This window comes from Leiobunum rupestre, chromosome 6, assembly GCF_980474605.1.
Source record: "Leiobunum rupestre chromosome 6, qqLeiRupe1.1.hap1, whole genome shotgun sequence".
In the NCBI taxonomy this organism is placed as follows: domain Eukaryota; kingdom Metazoa; phylum Arthropoda; class Arachnida; order Opiliones; family Sclerosomatidae; genus Leiobunum; species Leiobunum rupestre.
In genome coordinates, this window is record NC_143389.1 from 45,937,867 (window position 1) to 45,957,342 (window position 19,476).

General features: G+C 40.9%; 2 protein-coding genes across 3 annotated transcripts in view; one reads left to right on the forward strand and one right to left on the reverse strand.

The window, feature by feature from the left end:
* LOC149941141 (cytosolic carboxypeptidase 6-like) overlaps positions 1-2,340 on the reverse strand; it is a 384,878-nt gene extending 382,538 nt beyond the window's left edge. Inside the window, exons 1-2 of the mRNA XM_090179425.1 lie at positions 2,331-2,340; positions 1,834-1,956 (exon numbers count right to left, since the gene is read on the reverse strand). Of these exons, the coding sequence (XP_090035551.1) occupies positions 1,834-1,956; positions 2,331-2,340 (133 nt within the window). The remainder of the gene's footprint in view (positions 1-1,833; positions 1,957-2,330) is intronic.
* A 733-nt stretch (positions 2,341-3,073) lies between these two features.
* The window catches only part of LOC149941154 (ELAV-like protein 3), a 99,340-nt gene continuing 82,937 nt past the window's right edge, over positions 3,074-19,476 (forward strand). The window contains exon 1 of one of the 2 annotated variants that reach the window (XM_090179858.1): positions 3,074-3,193. In XM_090179858.1, the coding sequence (XP_090035984.1) occupies positions 3,172-3,193 (22 nt within the window). In that variant the 5' untranslated portion in view covers positions 3,074-3,171. Of the gene's footprint in view, positions 3,194-12,414; positions 14,129-19,476 lie in introns of those variants that run through there. The other variant, XM_090179860.1, reaches the window with a different exon arrangement.

Consider the following 19,476-nt stretch of genomic DNA (forward strand, 5'->3'; position numbering starts at 1 on the left):
TAAACCAAATCAGACCTTTATACCAACTACTGTGATATGAGGACAATTTATTGGCCTTTTAAAGTGAGTTTTCAACTTCATTTTAATCCATTATATTTCTGAATATCATTCGGCTTCTTGAATATTTCGAATCGTCGCTTTGAATAAGCCTAACTTCTTAATATTCGCCAACAATAGAAAACGTGTACAATCTAAAAAAATCCGCTTAATTTTATTCAATTTCTTCAAGATCTATTTTATAAAAACGACTAATCTATTTAGAGAACCCAACGTAATTAAGTTATTCGAAAGAATCCTATTAATTTATATCGGTTCTATTATTCTACAATTTCTAAATTTAAATAAAGCGAGCTTAAAATGCCACCGTCCCAAACGTGAACATATGTTTACTTTGAAAACGCTTATATAACGGCCGTGTTATCATTCCTGAACAGGAAAAAATCCGTCTGATCTTATCAAAACGACAAAATATTTTTGTATCTCAATTAATCCCAGTCTTATCTTTCATTCGGCTGGCCCTAGAGCGAGCGTCTTTTGGGAAACTTCCCCCTCCACGCCACGAGGAAGGGGTGGGCTGTAACAATAGGCCTACCTCTTTATCATCGAAGCGTGCCGCGTCTACATTTGATACATTAAATCGCGCTCGCACCAGACTGGTGCAGCGTAATACATATACGCGTTAAGTTGGGGAAGGGAGGTAATGGTGGTTAAAAAAAATGGGAAGTAGCGTTTCGATTGTGCTTCCATCTGCCGGGACGTCCCGAATCGGGGAACCCCTTGTCGGCAGCTGCTTGATAAGGCCTACCAAAGGAGGGGGGGTACACTCGGTCACCCCTGGATGAGCCCGGGTTTCTATCAGTCCCGAGGTTACCCCGCGTACCCCTCTGGATAAAAACGCACCCCTGTTATGGCCCACACCCCCGTACCCCCTTTCGCGTGCCGTTGTACAATCATTTTCGGAGGGGGGAAAGGTTGATGGGGGATTACATAACAGAGTAACCACTCTGAAAGCTGGGCTATGCTACGATATTTTTTATAACACGAGAGAAATAGGGTGGTGTATTGTCCTCGCCATATGTTTCTCGCAGTGTACGCCTATAAAATAATCTATACGGTTTTTTTAATAGCGTACCGAAAAACCTGACTTTTTACCGTAACAAAGTTCTCAAATCCACTGTATAAACCGGACGTTACCTGGTAGTTTTTAATGAAAGGGAAAGTGGCGTTGGTTATACCCTATTTCCTACTATCGGGTTAGATTTGTATCAATTGTGGTCGGTAGCGAGGTATTATTGAAACGAAAGGGCTAACGATTGACGCGTTCAATATAACCAATTTTTTGTTAGTTCCTATTTAACATTTCCGGTAAAATTCGACCTCCGCGCAATATGTCCCTTACGATTGTTAACGTTTTGTAGAAATATATTAATATTCAAATGTAAAATTTAAAAATGACCGTCTTTTCATTTGATATTAGCAGATGTAAGTAAGCCCATTGAATTGTTAAGCCTATATTTTCTATAATTTCGATCCCAATAATCGACGGCGTTTTAATGTTGGAGCGCTTTATTTCTAGAGTGAGATATGGTCGTACTCACCTGCCCCCGTAATCAGCTGCTTTCTTTTGTTGTAAGCTGTCTAGCGAGCCATGATTGTGCGCGCGCGCTCGCTTATCAAACAGCTGTTTTATGGTTTCTATAATAGGCCTACCATTATATCTAGGTTTTTTTTAAGGTTAAGAAGTGATTCAGATTTGGTTTTTTTTATCCCGCTTTCGATTATGACCTTTGAACCTTATTGGTGGGAGAGGGGAGGGTAGGTGTTACGGCTTACCCGATTCGAAGGAAGCGTCAAACATGACTTGACCTTTCTTGGCCTTTCCACTTGTGCCCGGAGGACGAATGACTTGCCGGATGACGTTTCGCACTTCGCCCGCTGTTTCGCTGTCGCTGCTGTCTGAAAATACACAAATTCAAATGTTCATGTTAATCATTTGTGATGTGGAGTAAGCGTGTACGGGACCTTAACTCATCAAAGGAAAATGGGGAAAAAACAGGCACACTTCTCAACTCACCCCCTACAACTCCTTCAAATTTTGCATAACCTTTTGAAACACCCTGTGTATTAAGTAACATAGTGTCATTAGTGTAACCAAGTCCAATTCTATAGTAAAAATAACATTTACTTCACGCGTTTGAGTTGGAGTTTAAATTCCACAAACTAACTAAGCAGTAACTCTACCAACAAAAAAGATATAAAATGAATTTAACCTTCCGAAACTTCCAATTACTAAATAGTATCGTATTGTCATACTTAATCTTGTATGTTACTTTTGATCATATCAACGTAAGTTTAATTTATGTGGATAGATTTCGTTTTTAATAAAGCTAAATTAGATAATAATTTCTACTACATTTAAAGTCTATAACGAACGGTTAGTAAATATTGAATCAATTTTTCATCTTTCAACCATTAGCGTAATTCATAAATCAAAAAAATATAAAAATTGTATCTTTATAAAAACTCTCGGAATTCGCGTTGAGTTCCACCCCCGTCTTGAAATATTTACGGTTATTATCGGGTACGGGTATAGGAGATCAATTAAGCTCAATCTGTTATTTTTTTCCGAACGCCATCCCCCTAATAAATGCAATTAAGGTTTTTTTTCCATCCCGGTTGGTCCTATAAATCTTTCACGGAAAATTGCATCTCATAGAATGTATCTGTTCTGCAATGGCTTATACATGGAGACAAAAAAAAAGACCAATTTCGCGACGGTTAATGCTAAAGCTATATACATCAATCAATGATTAAAATCGTTTAAGAATTAGTCTTTCTTTTATCTTCCTTTGGAAAATAGTCGAAGGGTGTAAAAGAAGTGTCGTTCCCAAAATTAGATTCTTATCTTCCGTAGTTAATTTTCCTCACCCCATTCCAGACCGGGTAAAAATCTAATGGGAAAATGTTAAAAATGTTCACCTTCGCTTAATTTGCTTATTTTCGTTAAAAAAAATGGAATGATTTAGCGTTTCCAATTCGAATTTGTAGTTAACATTCTAATTTAGTTTTTCTTTTGTTCGTGTAGGAAAACCAACGAGACTCGAATTTTCATTTGTGGAGAATTGCCGAATTCGGTCTAATTTATCTCGGAAGGGTCATTAAGCTGCCAATATGCGAGGATATTTCTATCGTCGTAAGTTAATACCTTTTTTTCGTTTCCGCGCTTTAATGGGTAGAATGGTGTTAAATGCGCTGTTGGCTGGCGCGTTAAATAAGCCACGGATTCGCGTTTAAGTTTAATTGAAAATACATATCTTGAAATTGGCCGCCGTAGTATTTGGCCAAGTAATTTTTTGGGGGTTGGTTTAAAGGGAGTATGAAATAAATTGAACGCGCTAACACTTGGTTTTTAACTTAACTAGCGCCAATAACCGCGTAGCGAGGGGGACAGGGGGGCATTGGCCCCGGGCGCTGATGTCTAGGGGTGCCTAAAGTATTACGTGTAAAATGAATTGGTTGGATTATATATTAAACTCATTTTTCTTGAACCTTGAAAAGTAAGTTTTGTTGGTTAAATAACACCAATTTGTATGCAGTGCTATGTTTTTCCCCGGGTGCCAAATATCCTCGCTACGCCACTGCCCCCTACTTGGAGGTGATGCTTGTATCCCAAAAGGTAAGTGAGCCCAGGTAGCAAAAGACCATTGGCTCATTAAATCTAATATTATTAATGCGAATCAATTGGCCTTTTTAAGCTTGCATTGAGAAGCAATCTGCTATGTTTTTATCTTCTAAGCAGACAATTTTCTATTACAAAACACATAACGTCCACTTTTAACCGTGCAAATCAATAAATATTTCTAATGACGCTCAATAACTGAGCGTTAAAAAGCGTGTGAAACATGAAGATCCATTCAGTGTCGTAATCTACCAAGAACCTCGCTTTAAAAAAAGCTTTATTCAATGTGTGTCACATTTTCGTGGCTACTGGCAAAAATAAAAAATACAAGCACGTGCCATATAAAAAATAGCCGAACGCGTTTATACACTAGCGTCGCGAGGGGGCAGGTCGATCTGTCAAAAGCCGCGTCTCATTCCATTTGAAGAAATGGTAACGAATTAGTTGATAAAATAGCCACCGCGAGCGCGTCGAACGCGAATTACTGAAACGGGGAGGGGGGAAGATAATAAAATTGTAAGTAGTCATAAGTCAAGCATTGGGCGTAGGCCCACCTTAGTTGGGACACGAGGGGAGAGGGGAAGGAAGGGTCCCCGACATATTATAGCCCTCTTTCTGGCTGTCCCGCTCTCCGCTGGCCGGAGATATAAATAGATCGTTGTAATTTGCACGCGCTGGCTGCAGCGGTCAGAGAAATATTTCGTGATCGTCTCTATAATTTGACCAGTGGTCTTATACGCTTGTATGTAGCAGTATCGGCGCCTACACACCGCGAGAATCCGCGTCCCATTGAAGGGGGTGTTTCGTTTTTGGGTGGGGTCCCCGAAAAGAACCACTATAATGGAGCCGCTTTATCGACACCTATTTTTCATTATCTCCCAACAGACTGTACCCTTTCGCCGCCCTTTCGTCGACTATCAACTAATCCAGGGCTCTTTCGCGGGGGGGCTTCAAACTAGGGGGAAAGAATGAAAAAATATGAAATAAGGTAATATTGGTCGCTGTCTCCGCAGTTACTGTAACGCACTTTGGGGGCCAAACGCTTGGTTAGTCCTATTACGCGGGCCTTGTCCCCGGGCCGTAGTAACCCCCTCCCCCTGAAGGCTAAAAAATAAAAATGTAGGTTCCTCCTCGCTCTCCTTTTTGAGTCATGATCACCATTTATAGATTCGGACCATAGAAATGGTCTCTTTTCTCCGCTCCTCCCACCAATGTTATAAAGTGCTCCTTTTTGGCGGTTTTATGTCCGACCAATTTATATCGAGTCTATTTCCTTATCTATTAAATTTAGCTCGCCTATGAAATGTACTCTCTCCTTTCAATAAATTCTATAGGTCATTGATCAGCCCCCAAACGAGTACTCCAGTCGGTCTATTGACTCTATTCTCAAAACGATGTATTGAATTGTTTTCCAATTTATAAAATTAGTTGTTGCGCTGCGTTGGAGACTAGTTCACTAATGATCTGACGCAGGGTACTACCACTACCCACGTGACACAACGTCACCCATGCTTTTTATTAATCACATAAATATTACACCCCCCTTCCCTTTCAAATGTTTAATATGGTTAATATTGGAAATTAAAAAAATTCAGGTAAAATTAAAGAGAATAATTCGGATATTTTTATCCAAATTTATTTCCCTCGGTTGTTTCACTGCCAACTTTGATCACGCGCTGTTCGCGCTACTACGGCCAACACATTCGTCGAAATTCCGCGAGCAAGGATTTTCCCCCTATAAACTGTACTATAATGTGTAGGAGTTCAGCGCCACGCTCGGTGGTTATATTGTCCCCAATGTAAAAACTATACTAAAAATAATAATCCGCTAGGGGCGCTGACGTCATACACATCTTTTGCTCATAGGTTAACACAGGAACGTCAACGAATGAGATGGCCGCTGTAGCGCGAGAGATGCGCGAGAAATCAAAGTTGGCCGTGGTTGTTTCTAGTAGGTCTTAACAAAATGATTTAATGAAAAGTATTGTTATTATAATTTTAAATATATAATTTAATTAATTAATTATAAAATGAAAAACAAATTATAGTGACGTTGCTTCCATAAATGCTAATGAAATTTCCGCAGTTTAAGAAGCTGCTATTATTAATGAAATTTCCGCAGTTTAAGAAGCTGCTATTATTAATGAAATTTCCGCAGTTTAAGAAGCTGCTATTATTAATGAAATTTCCGCAGTTTAAGAAGCTGCTATTATTAATGAAATTTCCGCAGTTTAAGAAGCTGCTATTATTAATAAGATTCCTTGGTTAATTTTTTATATTGTTATACATCGAAATATTTCGCGCTTAAAGCATTTTAAGATAAATATTTTGGGTGGTATCTCTGGGGCAATAACGAAAATGGTACGAAGGAGACCTTTTGAACGTAGCTCAAAATAGGCCCTATATTGATCCTCGCGTATAACATATTTCTAGTATAGGCCGCCAGCTTTGTCGTAATTTTCACAAGTGCTACTCCAAATATCAAAGCGAAGCCGAAAATAGAGCTATTATTTCTAAAAAACACAGGAGCTGATTGATTGTATGAAATTTCATTTTTTCTACGACCTTTTCGACTTCTTTTTTTGAAGATATAAGATTCCGGGAAACATTGTGAAAGGGTAGCCGCTTTTCCTCAGATTTCATATTTCTTTTAAAGTAAAGCCGACTATGTACGTACACGTGTCTATTTGATATTTTCTTAAATATACTTCTGTGGAATAGTTCGGAATTAGTGTACATCAGAAAATGTACAAAATCCTTTAAAATGTATTCGTATGCTTAAGAATAAATTTCATAAGAGCTTTTTTATGTAAATGGGGAATAAATAAATAAAAGAATATTACCTTAATCCAATCTTATGTTTTTTAATAAATTATTCTGTAACGTTCAAATGAAACTTAATATTATGGACTAATCTAATTTTCGCGTATTTTATCATCCTTCTCACAGTCCATAGGTGGTTTCTTCTAACTTAACTTATCGTATATACTATTCTCCACCACACTCCCCCCTTTTCGGCTTTCCGTTGCTATATGCAACGAGTTTTGAAATTTTTAATGTTTAGACTTAGTTTATCTTTTAGATTTGACAGTCGCCAGCCAGATTTCCCGCACGGTACTGATGAGTTCCAAATAGAACGAAACCGGTCTATTATTATACCGTTGGAATTTCTGGCTATTTTTATTTAGTTTAAATTTAGTTTATTACTCGAAGATCTATTTGATCCGAGTTTCGCGTTTTTTGTTTGCTCGAAGACCTATTGGTACGAGTTATTAGTTTTTTAATTTCTTCAAATTTGTTTAGGATTTAGCTATATTATCCTTTTTAATTATCGACTCATCTACTTTTTCGCGTATTTTATCATACTTCTCACAGTCCATAGGTGGTTTCTTCTAACTAAACTTAATATTAGAGTTGTAAGTTGGAAATTTTCCCGGAAGCCTTTTTTCCGTAAAATTTTTAAATATTTCCGAAAAAAGGAAAGAAAAATGTTCTCTTTCCATAATTAGCCTAATATTGTTCGCTAATTTAATTAAATTTTGTCGAATCCAAAATAAAACTACTTCTAGACTTAAGTAGTCTTAAGTAGTAGTTGATTAAAATTTTTATTTTTCCCATTAAAATTTTCCGCAATTTGAAACATTTTCCGGAAATTTTCCCTAATTTATTTTTCCGGAAAATTAACAACTATAATATTAATTAAACTTAAAAATAATGCCATTAAAACGAGAAAACTAAGACAAAATTTTAACGCGTACCATCTGTTTCAATGGAATAAAACCTTCGCGGCTATTTCATTCGCACAACACACCTGGCGATAATTTAGTATCTAGTATCTAGTATCAACGAGACGCGAGAGTACGGAGAGTAGAAAGTACAACAGTGACGATTTTGTGCCTCGTATTTTTTCCTTATTGGCAAGGCTAAGGCACGACTCCTTCGTTGATCATCTGGAGGGTCAGCGGCTCATTATTTTTAATTAAACTGGCTTTTTAATTAGCACGAGCTCTCCGCGGCTAACCGATGCCCGCGACCTTTTTAAAAGTTTTCGGATGACTGCCAAATTTCGTTGTTGTCCCTTCCACCCATACGCGGATGTACCTTCTCCGGAATACGCGACGTCGAGAGCCAGAAGACGATATTTGGAGTGTCTACTTGGGAGCCCGAAACCGTGCTTAAGCGTTTTATCCCGTCGTGTGGGTTGTAATTAACGCGCCAGTTCTTCCAGTCCTATTGTCATTATAACGTTTTTCTCCCCGTCTGATAGAAGTACCTTTTGAAGAGGTAAGGAAGTAATGTGTAACGGTGTTTGAGATACATGATGGCGATTTTAATAGCTTTAATTTTTTTAGGGATATAAATATGTCGCTAAGAAGCCCCATTATATTAAATTTCAAAGTGAAATATATCAATGTAAAGCGCGAATAGTTCCGCACCGCTCGGCGTAAAGCTTTTTCAAAGTCATAGTCTTCCCCATTTCTGTCACCTCAGTAATTCTGCCTAACGGAATAATTACCCATTCAGAAACGCCTCGTCCTCCTCCTAACCATCTCATTTCCATAGTAACGCTCTCAAACGCCCACCTGAAAATTTCCCGTCGCCGTGGAAACGCGCGGTTTCCAAATAATAAAATTGAGTCTCTTTCTCTCGGAGTTAGAACCGCTCGTACCCTCTGTCCCAATTAGATAGCGGTACTTTTCACAATAGATGGACACGATCAACTTAAACAACCCTCCCCCCCCCTATAATTTGTGTTCGCGACATTTATTTTAAAAAGAGCGGACCTCTCCCATGACCCCTCCCCCGGACCTCGCCCCGTTCCTAAACCGTTAGAGGTCAAAGGTTAATCGGGGAAAACCTCCCCCAGCTCGGCGTAATCCGAGTGTAGGACTTTCGGACATTGCCGCATTTTATGACGACTATTGGGTGATATTTTATATCTGCCTCGGAAATTAATAAATCAAGGGGGAAACAGAACCCAAAAACGAAAAAAGGCGAATAATGAATTCCCGCGCCGTACGAATATTTTACGTATCCACGGCCGTGATCAAATAGAACGGTAGCGTCTGCTACCATTAATTTAAGAAGGGGAGACCCCGCGGTATATCGTCGACCATTTGTCGTACGATTTTTCATTTTTGGACAAATATTTTTTCACGTATCTCGATATTTTTAAAGGCCTTTACTATTTCATCCGACAATCGTACTTGACAGTGACGGTGGCTTTACCAAAACGCAAACTTCACCTAGATCGCGCTTTCGCCCGTATTCTACGGCGGTCTTACACTCCGATATACCGCTTAAAAACGGTTACGTATTCAGGGTGGATATAGAAATTGGTATTTTCAGAAGTTTTGGTATTTTATATATTTTGTACGTATCTTCTAGGTCATTTGGGGGAGCTGCTAAAACAAAACCACGTAACTTGAGATACGTGGTTTTGTAAAAATTGACATATTTAGATTCTACACCCCAATTTACGTATATAACAATTAAAACATTAATAGGTTGCAATTTAATTTCTTTTTTAAATCGAGAAAACATTTAAACGTATCTTTCATATTCACAACGCATTTCGCGTATCTCGCTTATTTTCAACTCCTATTTCACTTCATGGCGCAAAACCACGTATCTCTAAACATTCCCCCTTAGAAAAATATTTTTAAATTAAAATCCTCATAAATTCAATATTGAAACGAAATTATTTAACTATAAAATTAACTCACACGTAAAAACCTAACACGCGATTTCACAAGTCCCTGCAAAATTAAAAAAATCCATTTTTCTCAAAAAGGCCACCGAAAAGATACGTGGTTTTGTTTTAACGGCGACGAAATATGGTCCGGATCAGGGGCGGATTTTGGCATGGTCTTTATGGGCGGTAGCCAGGGGCTCCGTTCAATCAAAGGACCCCCTTTGTGGCCACAAAAATAAAAACAATTTAAATTTAAGAAACGTGAAATTTTTCATTTACCCGGCAAAATGCATCTGACACCCCCAAACTTGAGTTCATTGGAGATCCCGCGAACAGTGTTAGTCCAGGGCCCCCAAATTTAACGGTCCGCCCCTGATCCCGATCAGATTGATGCGCGTTTTCACTCTCGAACTCCATACGCGGATCGACTGAGATAAAATTAAAATTACTTTTGACTTTTTTCCGTGAGTATTAGGAAAAAGGACTCTGATATTTTAATACGTTCTGCCCCCATTTTTTTGGGCTCGTATGAAAATGGATTTCTAAGGAATAGACTTTTTAAAAGAGAGGTGCCTATTTATAAGAGATGGTATAAATGGAACATGTACAAGAAATAGTATCTCTAGAGTAACTTTTCCATTAGAGAGTAGAAAAAGAGATTTTTTTTGCTCTTTTGTGACCCGGCTTCTATTAATTTATCCTTTCCTTTTTGGCGTTATGGTCCTTACAGGGGGTATAAAATGAATTGGGGGTGCCCGGGGTGCTCTATATGGTTACCGTTTTGCACGAGTTCGTCTCCGCGTAGCTCGTACGTGCTCGCTTAGCTATAACAAGCTCACCCTCTCCTTTTTACGATTGCCTAATTTCTTTATTACGAGGTTAATGGTTATTATATGGTTTATGAAACCAAATTATCATTATCCGGAGTTTTATAGCGTTGGTTGGTTTTTGTCATACCTAACGCCAATTCATTTTTTACGGATTCCAAAATAACAGTAGTATTTGCTACTTTTGTGGATTGTAATCAATGTTTATTCTAGCGCTTCTATTAGGCACTGAGAGTGTCTCTATAATCAGTGTTGCCACATTGTAGGAAATTTCCCATATTGTGGGAATTTTTGGGGTCCATTTTGGCTTTGTGGAAAAAAAGGTATTTTTTTTCACGTCTGCGGGTATTTATCCTGTTTTTTTTAATTTGACTATCAATAGAAAGCCCGAAATTATCTAGAGCAGTGTATTTTCGTGAATCTTGGGTTTTATAAGTAATATAAGACTACAATCAATCAATACATAGGCCTAACAACCAAAATATTTAAACATGGTAATTTCAATAAAATTTAATTTTTTAAAATGTTTTGAAAATGGCATTTTTCCCGTTGAGTTTTCGTTGGGGGCGGGGCTAAATAGGGGTGTGGGAATTGGTGGGAAATTTACAATCCAGAAATGGGAATTTCAACTTTTGAACATTGGCAACACTGTCTATAATCTTACGTGTAAATAATGGTGCTCGTATTTTATAACGTGATTTTACTTAACGAAAATCGCAAATTGATATCTACTTACAATCCCCCAGATCTTTGTACGCCTACGAATTGTATTTTCAACGCTTACTTAAGAGTTATTTTAAGAGAAAATATTGAAAAAGTGTCAAAGGATTGAAACAAAAATGTGTATTTGCATAAACAAATTGATAACGAGAGATTGACTGACCTGAGTCAAAATCGCCCATTTCGAAGAACGAAATTGTTCAGTCAGTGGGATTTAATTTAAACTAACGATAACGACTTTTCGTTCCCTACGCTAAAAGCTATTTTTAAATATCACAATCTCTCATCGCGACTATTTCCGGTATTGAATGTCGCGCACTGTGTGTTTATCGAGAATGAGAGAGAGACAAATGGAAGCTGCGAAGAACGATCTTTTCTTCCCCGACTTAAGCCTAACTTTCCGCTCTCGAATCTCTCTTTGTCTATATCGTGTCGTAACACGGGGATAATCTCGTCTTGTCCAGATCGAAAGATTGTTGTGTTTAGTGTTTATTTTGCTTCGGTTCTCTCTGGTTTTTTTGGAAGGGCTATTTTTAGGAGACCCCCGGCTGCGCCCGTTCGCCGTTGTATCGTTTCGAGAAAGTCCGCCACTAGCCACTGACCAGCCTTCCCAGAATACGTTTGATTTGCATTTTGCATCGCTGGCCCCAGACTCTCCGCCCTCCCGAGTCCGCCGGCCGACGTCGTCCCGGTCGATAATCGGAGCGCGCGCCGATAAGTAGTCCCCGGTCTTTTCCGCGTCGAAATCGTTGTTTTTCGCCGCGATAAGCGCCGATATCGAGCAATTCTCATCGGAAATTGATAAATAATCGTTAGACGAGTATGCTTAATTAGTTAAAATGTCTTTTACGGGTCGCTAATGGCTGCGCTTTTTGCAAAAAAAGGTCGCTTTCCTTACTGGGCGAGTAGAGCCCGATCCTCCTTCCCCGCCGAGCCCCTACGAAAGCGCCTTCCCCTCGTTGCTCTCGTAAAGTCCGCTTTCCCTCGTAGCCTTCGATTTCTCGCCCTCCCCATTTCCCGCCACCCTTCCCCCGCCCGTAAAGTCGGCTTTCCCCCTCTCTTTTCTCGCCATTCCAGCGGGCTGTCACCCTCCCCCGCGCTCTTTTCGTGCCGATCCTACCCGCCCACGAGTTTCGAAGGCATAAAGCGCGGTAGCCTTTGCGTTGCCTGGAAAACTCGCGAGGGGGGGGATGGAGAATAACGGACGAAGGCGGGTAAGGGGGGGGGGGTCGGCGAAGATTTTCCTTCTCCGGCGGTAGTCTGTCGAAGGAAAAGGGAGGCTGGGGTGAGCGGAGAGAAGAGTGGGGATCGCGGGGCGCATGCTCGGACGATGACGGAGCGGCAGGCTGCGTATAGGAGCGGAGGGATACCGTTTGGGGGAGCGGTGGGGTGGCCCGCTGCCGTCCCCCCGGAGTAGCGCGCGGCGTTGGGCTTCCTTCGTCTCTTCCGCCGTCGTCGTATTCTTTCCACTCATTTCGGTTAACCTATTCGTTTGGCCGTAGACGCCGGCATTTAGTTGCGTGATCATCAGCCGGTGCGGTTGGTTTAATTTTCGTGTCCGTAGTTCAAAGGTCGGGGAGGTGCGCACGCGTTGGTTTACTTGAGTTTTATATCTACCCTTCCCTTGTTTTTACGTTTTAAGTCCTTCGTCTTTAGTTCTCTCTATCTATAACTACTTGATTCGGTTTCGGTCGACCGGGTTTGTTTTAGTCGGATTCGGTTCGATCTGCCAAGTTTTCAAATATAACATTTTCTCACTTCTCCCGAGAAGAAGAAAAGGCCGCGGATAGCGAAGAGAAGAGAGAAGAGAAAGAGAGAAGGGATATATCAGCCAGTCGCGGCGGGAACAGCCTTTCCCCAAGAACAGACTCCACGAGAAACGGCTTCCTTTCGCGGTCCTGCTACTTTCCCGCCAAGAAGGAAGAAGAGAAACCGGCGGCGCTTGTCCATCGCATCTTCGGCGTCCCTGATCGGTGTTAGCGGAAGATAACCGGCCGATCTCAGCATCCCCGTCATTCCCTCGCCGCGTGCGACAACCGAGAGATAGCCAGGAAAGATCCGATCGGGATTTATACTCGTTTCGTTCACGATTTCGTTTTGGGTTCGTTTTCATTCTCACTAAATAAGGACGTAGAACTTTCGATAAAAACATCCCATTCCGGAAAAAAAATATTAATACTAAACGTCCCCCTCGATACTGCCCAAGTTTTAACGATACCAATCCCTCTTTAGATAAAGTTTAACCCCTCCGCAAAAAAACGTAAATCCACCAACGTCGTTTTTAAAAACCAAAAGAAAAAACCAACACTCTTCGCCCAGCGAAAAACACGCAACTTTTCTCGGGAGAGGAAAGGAAAACCAAATCGTGGAAAAAGAATCAAATTGTTTTTGCTCCATCTTATCTCCCGTCGTCTGCTCCAGTTTCTGGGTGGAGGATTGTTAAGCTCCAAGAAATATTTAAGACGAGAAAATCCCCGCGAATCGCTCAACATTAGGTGTGTGTTTACACGTCGAGAGAACGAGGAGAAATTTCGAACCGCGAAATAATACTCGGAACGATATTTTTAATAGAAATTCGCAAAACAAAAACTGAGGAAGATTGTTAAAATCGTCCTTCTTCGGAAGTAATTTAAATAAAATCGCCATAAAATTTATCCCTAGTCTTCAAAAAATACCAAGTTCCCGTAAAACAAATCCTTGCATATATTTAATCAAAGAAATATTACAAAGGAAACTATTTTGAGAAAGAAAAATAAAGCCAAAAAAAATAATAATTTGGACAACTTTTTAGAAAATATTCTCTCAACCGCAATACAACACTTTTTGACCTTCCACGACGAATTAAAAAGAGGTATTTTTCTCTTCGGACGCTTAAAAATATATTACTAAAAAGAAAATACAAAACAACGCGGTTTTTACTGAGCTAGCTTTTCTTCTGTCTTTTAATAAAACGTAAAAATATATCGCTGCTGCTACTTCTACGCCGAACGTTTCTTCTTCCCAAACAAAAACCAACAACACGCAACTACCGCAGCTCCCTCTCCCGGTAACCCGAGCTAGAGGGGAAAGGTCATCTCGAGAATCAAATATATCTCGGTGTTCGGGCCAATAGGACTGACGTTTTTCGGCTCCTCTGCGATTCTTCCGAAAAGGTCCGCTTGTTGACCCTTCATTATATTGTTGACTTCGCTGGATTTTTAATTTAAGGTAGGCCCAAGTTTTCATTTTCTCGTTTGTTGGTTATGATCCTAAGCCGAAATAGAGGCATGGTTATCCCGACTTCTCGTTGTTGGCCTGTCGGTTAAGATCAAAGGTTTCCGTCCTTGATTTGTATTGGAGTTAGTTGGACACTATGAACGGTTAAAATGGGGATTTTTGGTCTCAACCAGTCCATATTTTAACCCGTGGTACATTTGAAAATCAGTTTTGATTTTAATTATGATTTAATTATCAGGCATAGAAAATAAACTTTTTAATAACTATAACCTATAAAGATTTTCATTTGTCTCAACTTTATGAGTAGAATCTTCACGCTAAACAAAAATGGGAAATGTTTGATTTAAAACTGTTTGTGCCTGTCATCATAATGTCTGTGATTCCGGAATTTTGTTTCGTTGCTACGCGCACGTTTGTAAGAAACGCCATGTGATGGTAAACATTTGTCAGTGGGTTGTTGCACCGCTAGGGGGGGGGGGGGAGTGGTTCCTATGATTAAACCGCGCTCACCCTTGACTAGTATATCCTCCGAGGGTACTATCCCATCTGTTTGTAGGGGTAATATAATAGTGACAGCGCCGGGAAGTAGAACTTTCATATAATACCAACTTCCCTAGGCGCGCTGCGGCGTCCACCAAAGAAAACTGTAGTTTTTGCGTGAGAGGGGGTCGTGGAAAGGGAAGACCAGGGGGGGGGGTAGGAAAAGAGGGTGACCAAGCCGGGTGCTCCCCGCGCGCGCGGTACCCTAGAAGGATAAAATAAGAGGGGGGGGGCGAGATAGGAAAGGGGGTTGGAAAAATATGAGGATTTTCAAATCCTCACGAAGCGGGGTGAAACGTTGCGCGTGACAACATTAGCCTTGGGTTGCGTAGCTCGGCGCGCGTGGCTAGGAAACGCCGTTCCAAGGCGGCACGCGCCTCTTTTCAAGAGGAAACTTTGTAAAAAGAGCGCGCGCGCTCGTGTTGTCAGGGGGGGGGGGTAGTTTTACGATTGGAGGGGGGTGCGAGTGCCCCGTGTGGTACTATAGCTTCTCTCTATTATAGTTGAACGCGAAATAGCCTCGAAGCGGTGCTTGCGTTCTTTCCTCTGTTAGCGCCTGGAGGAAACGATTCTGTTCAAAAATGGTAGAATGTTGTGTAGCTGGGGCCTATTGCTAGGAGAGGGGGGGGGGATTCATTTTCGGTTTTTGAGTGACACCTAATAACCGTACGGTACGGCAGTGGTACACAATTTTTGCCTGGCTTGTAGGCATAAACGGTTGGAGAGAGAAACAACGCTTTTTATATTAAAAGCCACCTCTGAGGTCTCTTTACCGCACGCTTCCGTTATAATCGAAACGCGTTCTACACAGGGTGTTTCAAATGATTATGCATATATTTTAAGCGCACACCAAGCAGCATAATGCAAACCTTAATATGCTGCTTGCTTGTGCGCTTGTTGCAGCCTACCTCTAGGGGCTAGTAGGTCACACGTTAAACTCATCGTAAGAAAATGGGGAAAAACAAGCATACTTCTCAACTCGCCCCCTACAACTCCAAATTTTAGCATAAGCTTTTGAAACACCCTGTATATGGAGGGCTTTTTGGTGTCCGTTGACGGGGCTATTTTGCATATTTTAATTAACGATGTCATTTTTAAAATATAGAGTTTAATGCGTAATTTCGAGAATATCCCGTTAGTTTCGCTTGGTATAATTACGGCATTGTTAATTAAGTTTTTAGCTTTTTTGTTCTTTAGTTACCGTACATGTATCGAGCTGCGACTATTTGCTTTAGTGATTAATTAGTCGGTTTGCGTCGGTTCTGTGGAAGAAAAGGATACATTGAATTTGAGGTTACGATCCGGACACAGAATTTGGCAGTTTTTTAATAGCCTTGAGAGTTCATTTCACAGTACCGTTGGATTTAAAGGGGGTGGGCACCTTCCCTTTTCAAAAACCGTTTCAGTCGCGCAAGTAGGAGAATCGGGGGAGAATCGCGAGAGAGATGTAGTGGGATTTTTATTCACCATCCTCGGAGCGAGTTGGGGCAAATCCCATCACCCCGTTTCTGCTGAGAATGGTCTCATCCCAATGGCTGCGCCACAGCTCACGTCTCGCCCTTAAATGACACTTCCCTGCTTGGTCTCCCAGCAAGCCGGGGTAATCGCCCTAACAGGAGGGATAGAGGGAGGGAGGGAGGAGGAAGGGGCGCCGGCAAAGCGCATCCAGTTATTCCTCGCTCCCTTTTACTCCCCCCCCACCAGCGTCCGTGTTCACTACCCTCCCCCCTCCATCATAGGTTCTCTCTCTCCCCGCTCTGCTCTTGGGCTTCAGAGCTCTCCATCCGTTGTTCCTCTCCTATTTTCTCTCTTTTGTGAAATCCGATCGCTTGGGCTCTCACGTGGATTTGACCACGTGACAATGGCCGCCATTCCGTTTCCGCTACGTCTAGCTTTCCCCATATACATGTCGTCCATTTTAGATTGTCCTTGTGACCGACTTTTTAATAGTCCAGTCTCGACGGAAACCTATAAAAAAGAAATTTAAAACTGTACATTTTTCAACGCGGCTTCTACACGCTACAAGAATTTCCTATTTTTTATAGTCGTTGCCCAACTTGGGCGTAGTTTTAGTTTTTGGACAATATTTTCAGGGTGACCACGGTTCCTATATTTCCTATTTTATCCTATAATTTAACGTCCTTGCTTTTTTCTCCTATAATTTCATTACATTTCCTATAATATCCTATATTTTAACTCAAACGTCTGAATAAATTAAAATAGTTGATATTTTACTCTTAGAAGTCTTTAAAACGTCCTAGTTTTTAAACTTGCTTATTTCAAACAATGTTCGGCGATCGTTTTAGATATAAACTTCATTTTGAATGCTACACACCCATTAAACCCTTTTGACAACCGTTTGCTCTTATTGTATAATTAATTTTCTCCTATTTTTCTCCCAATTGTCTTCCTATATTTTCCTATATTCCACTGATAATTCCTTTAAAGGATTTTAAAATATTCTGAAATTTTGTTTATATCGAAGGAAAATAACGCTTAATTAAGTTCCTTCGCGTGCCGCTAGGGAGATTTAGCTCTTACCTTTGGCAATTTAGGATATTGATTTACCTATAGCTTTCGCGTTTATATTTTACACGCAGAGTTTGCTGTAGTACACTGTTTATGTATCCCATTATTTTCATCGTATATATGTTATTATGAAACTTTGATACCTATACGGAAAACTAATTTTTTAAAAATCCAAAAGAAAACCTAACACCAAAAACCGTCTCTAAAAGACACCTAATTTTACGTAAGAACAAATTAATATATTTTTGAAGCGGTATTAGAACGAACGAAAACACGTCAAGATTTTCGTAATAGCTTTTCATTGCTATGCCCTCAGACAAGCAGCCTTTACGAGGTCGAGGCAGACGATACCGTGTTTATATGTTTTAGGAGCGCGACTCACGCATATTGTCACTCTATCATTTGGGCGACGTGAGCTGCAAATGTAAATAAATCGTTTTAACCCCCTTCCCCCCTCTCTCTTTGGTAGCGTTTTTTTTGCAGCATCGAGATAGATATAGGGGTCAGAAGACTCTATTTGGGTCTAGGTTCTCCAGCTCGTGAACTTATAATGGATCTTTGGTCCTCTCCACTCTTTGTTTTCATTAAAACCCAATAAAGAGGGGATTTTGTTTGTTAAAGTCTGTGTTTTACGAATAGCCTAATTTCTGTGTGTTTAAAGATTATGATGTATTAATCCGTTAATTTAATTTATTGTTTTAACTCTTTCATGTGTATGGGAGCTTGATTTAATGTTATATTCTTGTTTATAAAAACTTTTATTTATTTGTTAGCTCGTATCAGACAAATTCGGGAAACCAAATGATGTGATTAATTTTGAGTGAGTTGGGGTGCTGAGAAACTAATGGAGGTTAACCGAAAAGTAGTTTTCCTACAAATGGCAAATAACGGAGCGAAAAGGATATTAAAAAAGAACAAACTCGGTCATCCAAAAGTCCCATCTTTGGCCGCTGAAAGGGAAGAAGATTAAGAAAAATTCCCCGACTCTCATTTCGTTCCTTCGCTGAATTATGCGTCTTCGAAGTTGTTTTTCCCGCAAAAACGCCAAATAATAATAAACAGCCCCGACCCTAAAGCAATGAAAACTCGCGGACGTCGACGGAGCTCGGCTGTTTAAAGCGTTCTCGAAAGGCGGTCCAGGTACTGACTATGTAGACTGTACCTAGTACCCACCATTAGCTATACTCTCGACTGAGACTGGGCTCCTAGTATGGTAACGGATAGAGAGCTATGCGGGGAAGAGCAATCGTAAACTTTACGCGTTTTACTCGGGAATACCGGCGTACCAAGTTCTCCGAAGCGACTTTGGCCTACACGGCGAACAACTCGGGCCTTTGCCCATTCGCGGCTAGGCTAGGCTCCTAGGCGAAGGGAGGGGAGGGCGGGGGGGGGGGCGTAAGGATCGATTTTGGAACGCGGCGAGGCCGCGAAGAGAGATTTAAAGGGGGGTTGAACGAAGCGGAGCTGAAAGTAGTACAAGGACCGTGTTTTGGAGCAGTTGCCCGGGCAACGCGGGCGTCAGCGAGGCAGACCGGCTCTTGAAGGTCACGTGAATGTATACTTCCCCTTCTATCAGTTTCTTTCCCCTCTACAACGCTCCTTCCCCCCGTTTTCAATGGCGGCTCGCTAGAGCACGATTTCGGGCCTTGGCTTCTCCTATTTACAATGAGCTTGATAGAGCGAGTTGGCCGATGGAAAAGGGCGCAGTTTGGCCTTCGAAAAATCTCGCTTTTGATTCGCGCGTCGCTTAATAACTTGTTATTAAACGAAGCCCTTAAGAAATGGATAAAAAAAAAGGGGGCAACTGATTAAAAATTTGTGACGAAAAAGACTCCTTTTAAAATCCATTACTGGCGGTGCCTAAGTTCTTAACAAAGGGGGATTCTTTTCGGAGGAAAAAATCTATTTCATCGAACTGTTTCGAAACCAATATCGTTTTCGGTTAATGTCATTTCCAATTTCATCATACGAAGTTGTTCGAGCGCTTTTCACATGCAAAATACGCGTTCGTCATAATTTAAAGAGTCTTAATGCCGAAGTCGTTGCCCTTCGATAGTGGGCCCAAACTGAAACGTTTTCGTGTAAACCTCCTCTACACCCCCCCCCCTCTTGTATTCGATCAAAGTGGCGGGAAAACAAGCCGTTTCTCAGAACCAGCCAGTCGATAAATTTAACAATTGTCCGTCTCACGCACTCCAGACCCGCTTACGACGATCCCGTTGCGCGGCCACTTTTCGACAAACGACGTTACCGATACCATAAGCGACTTC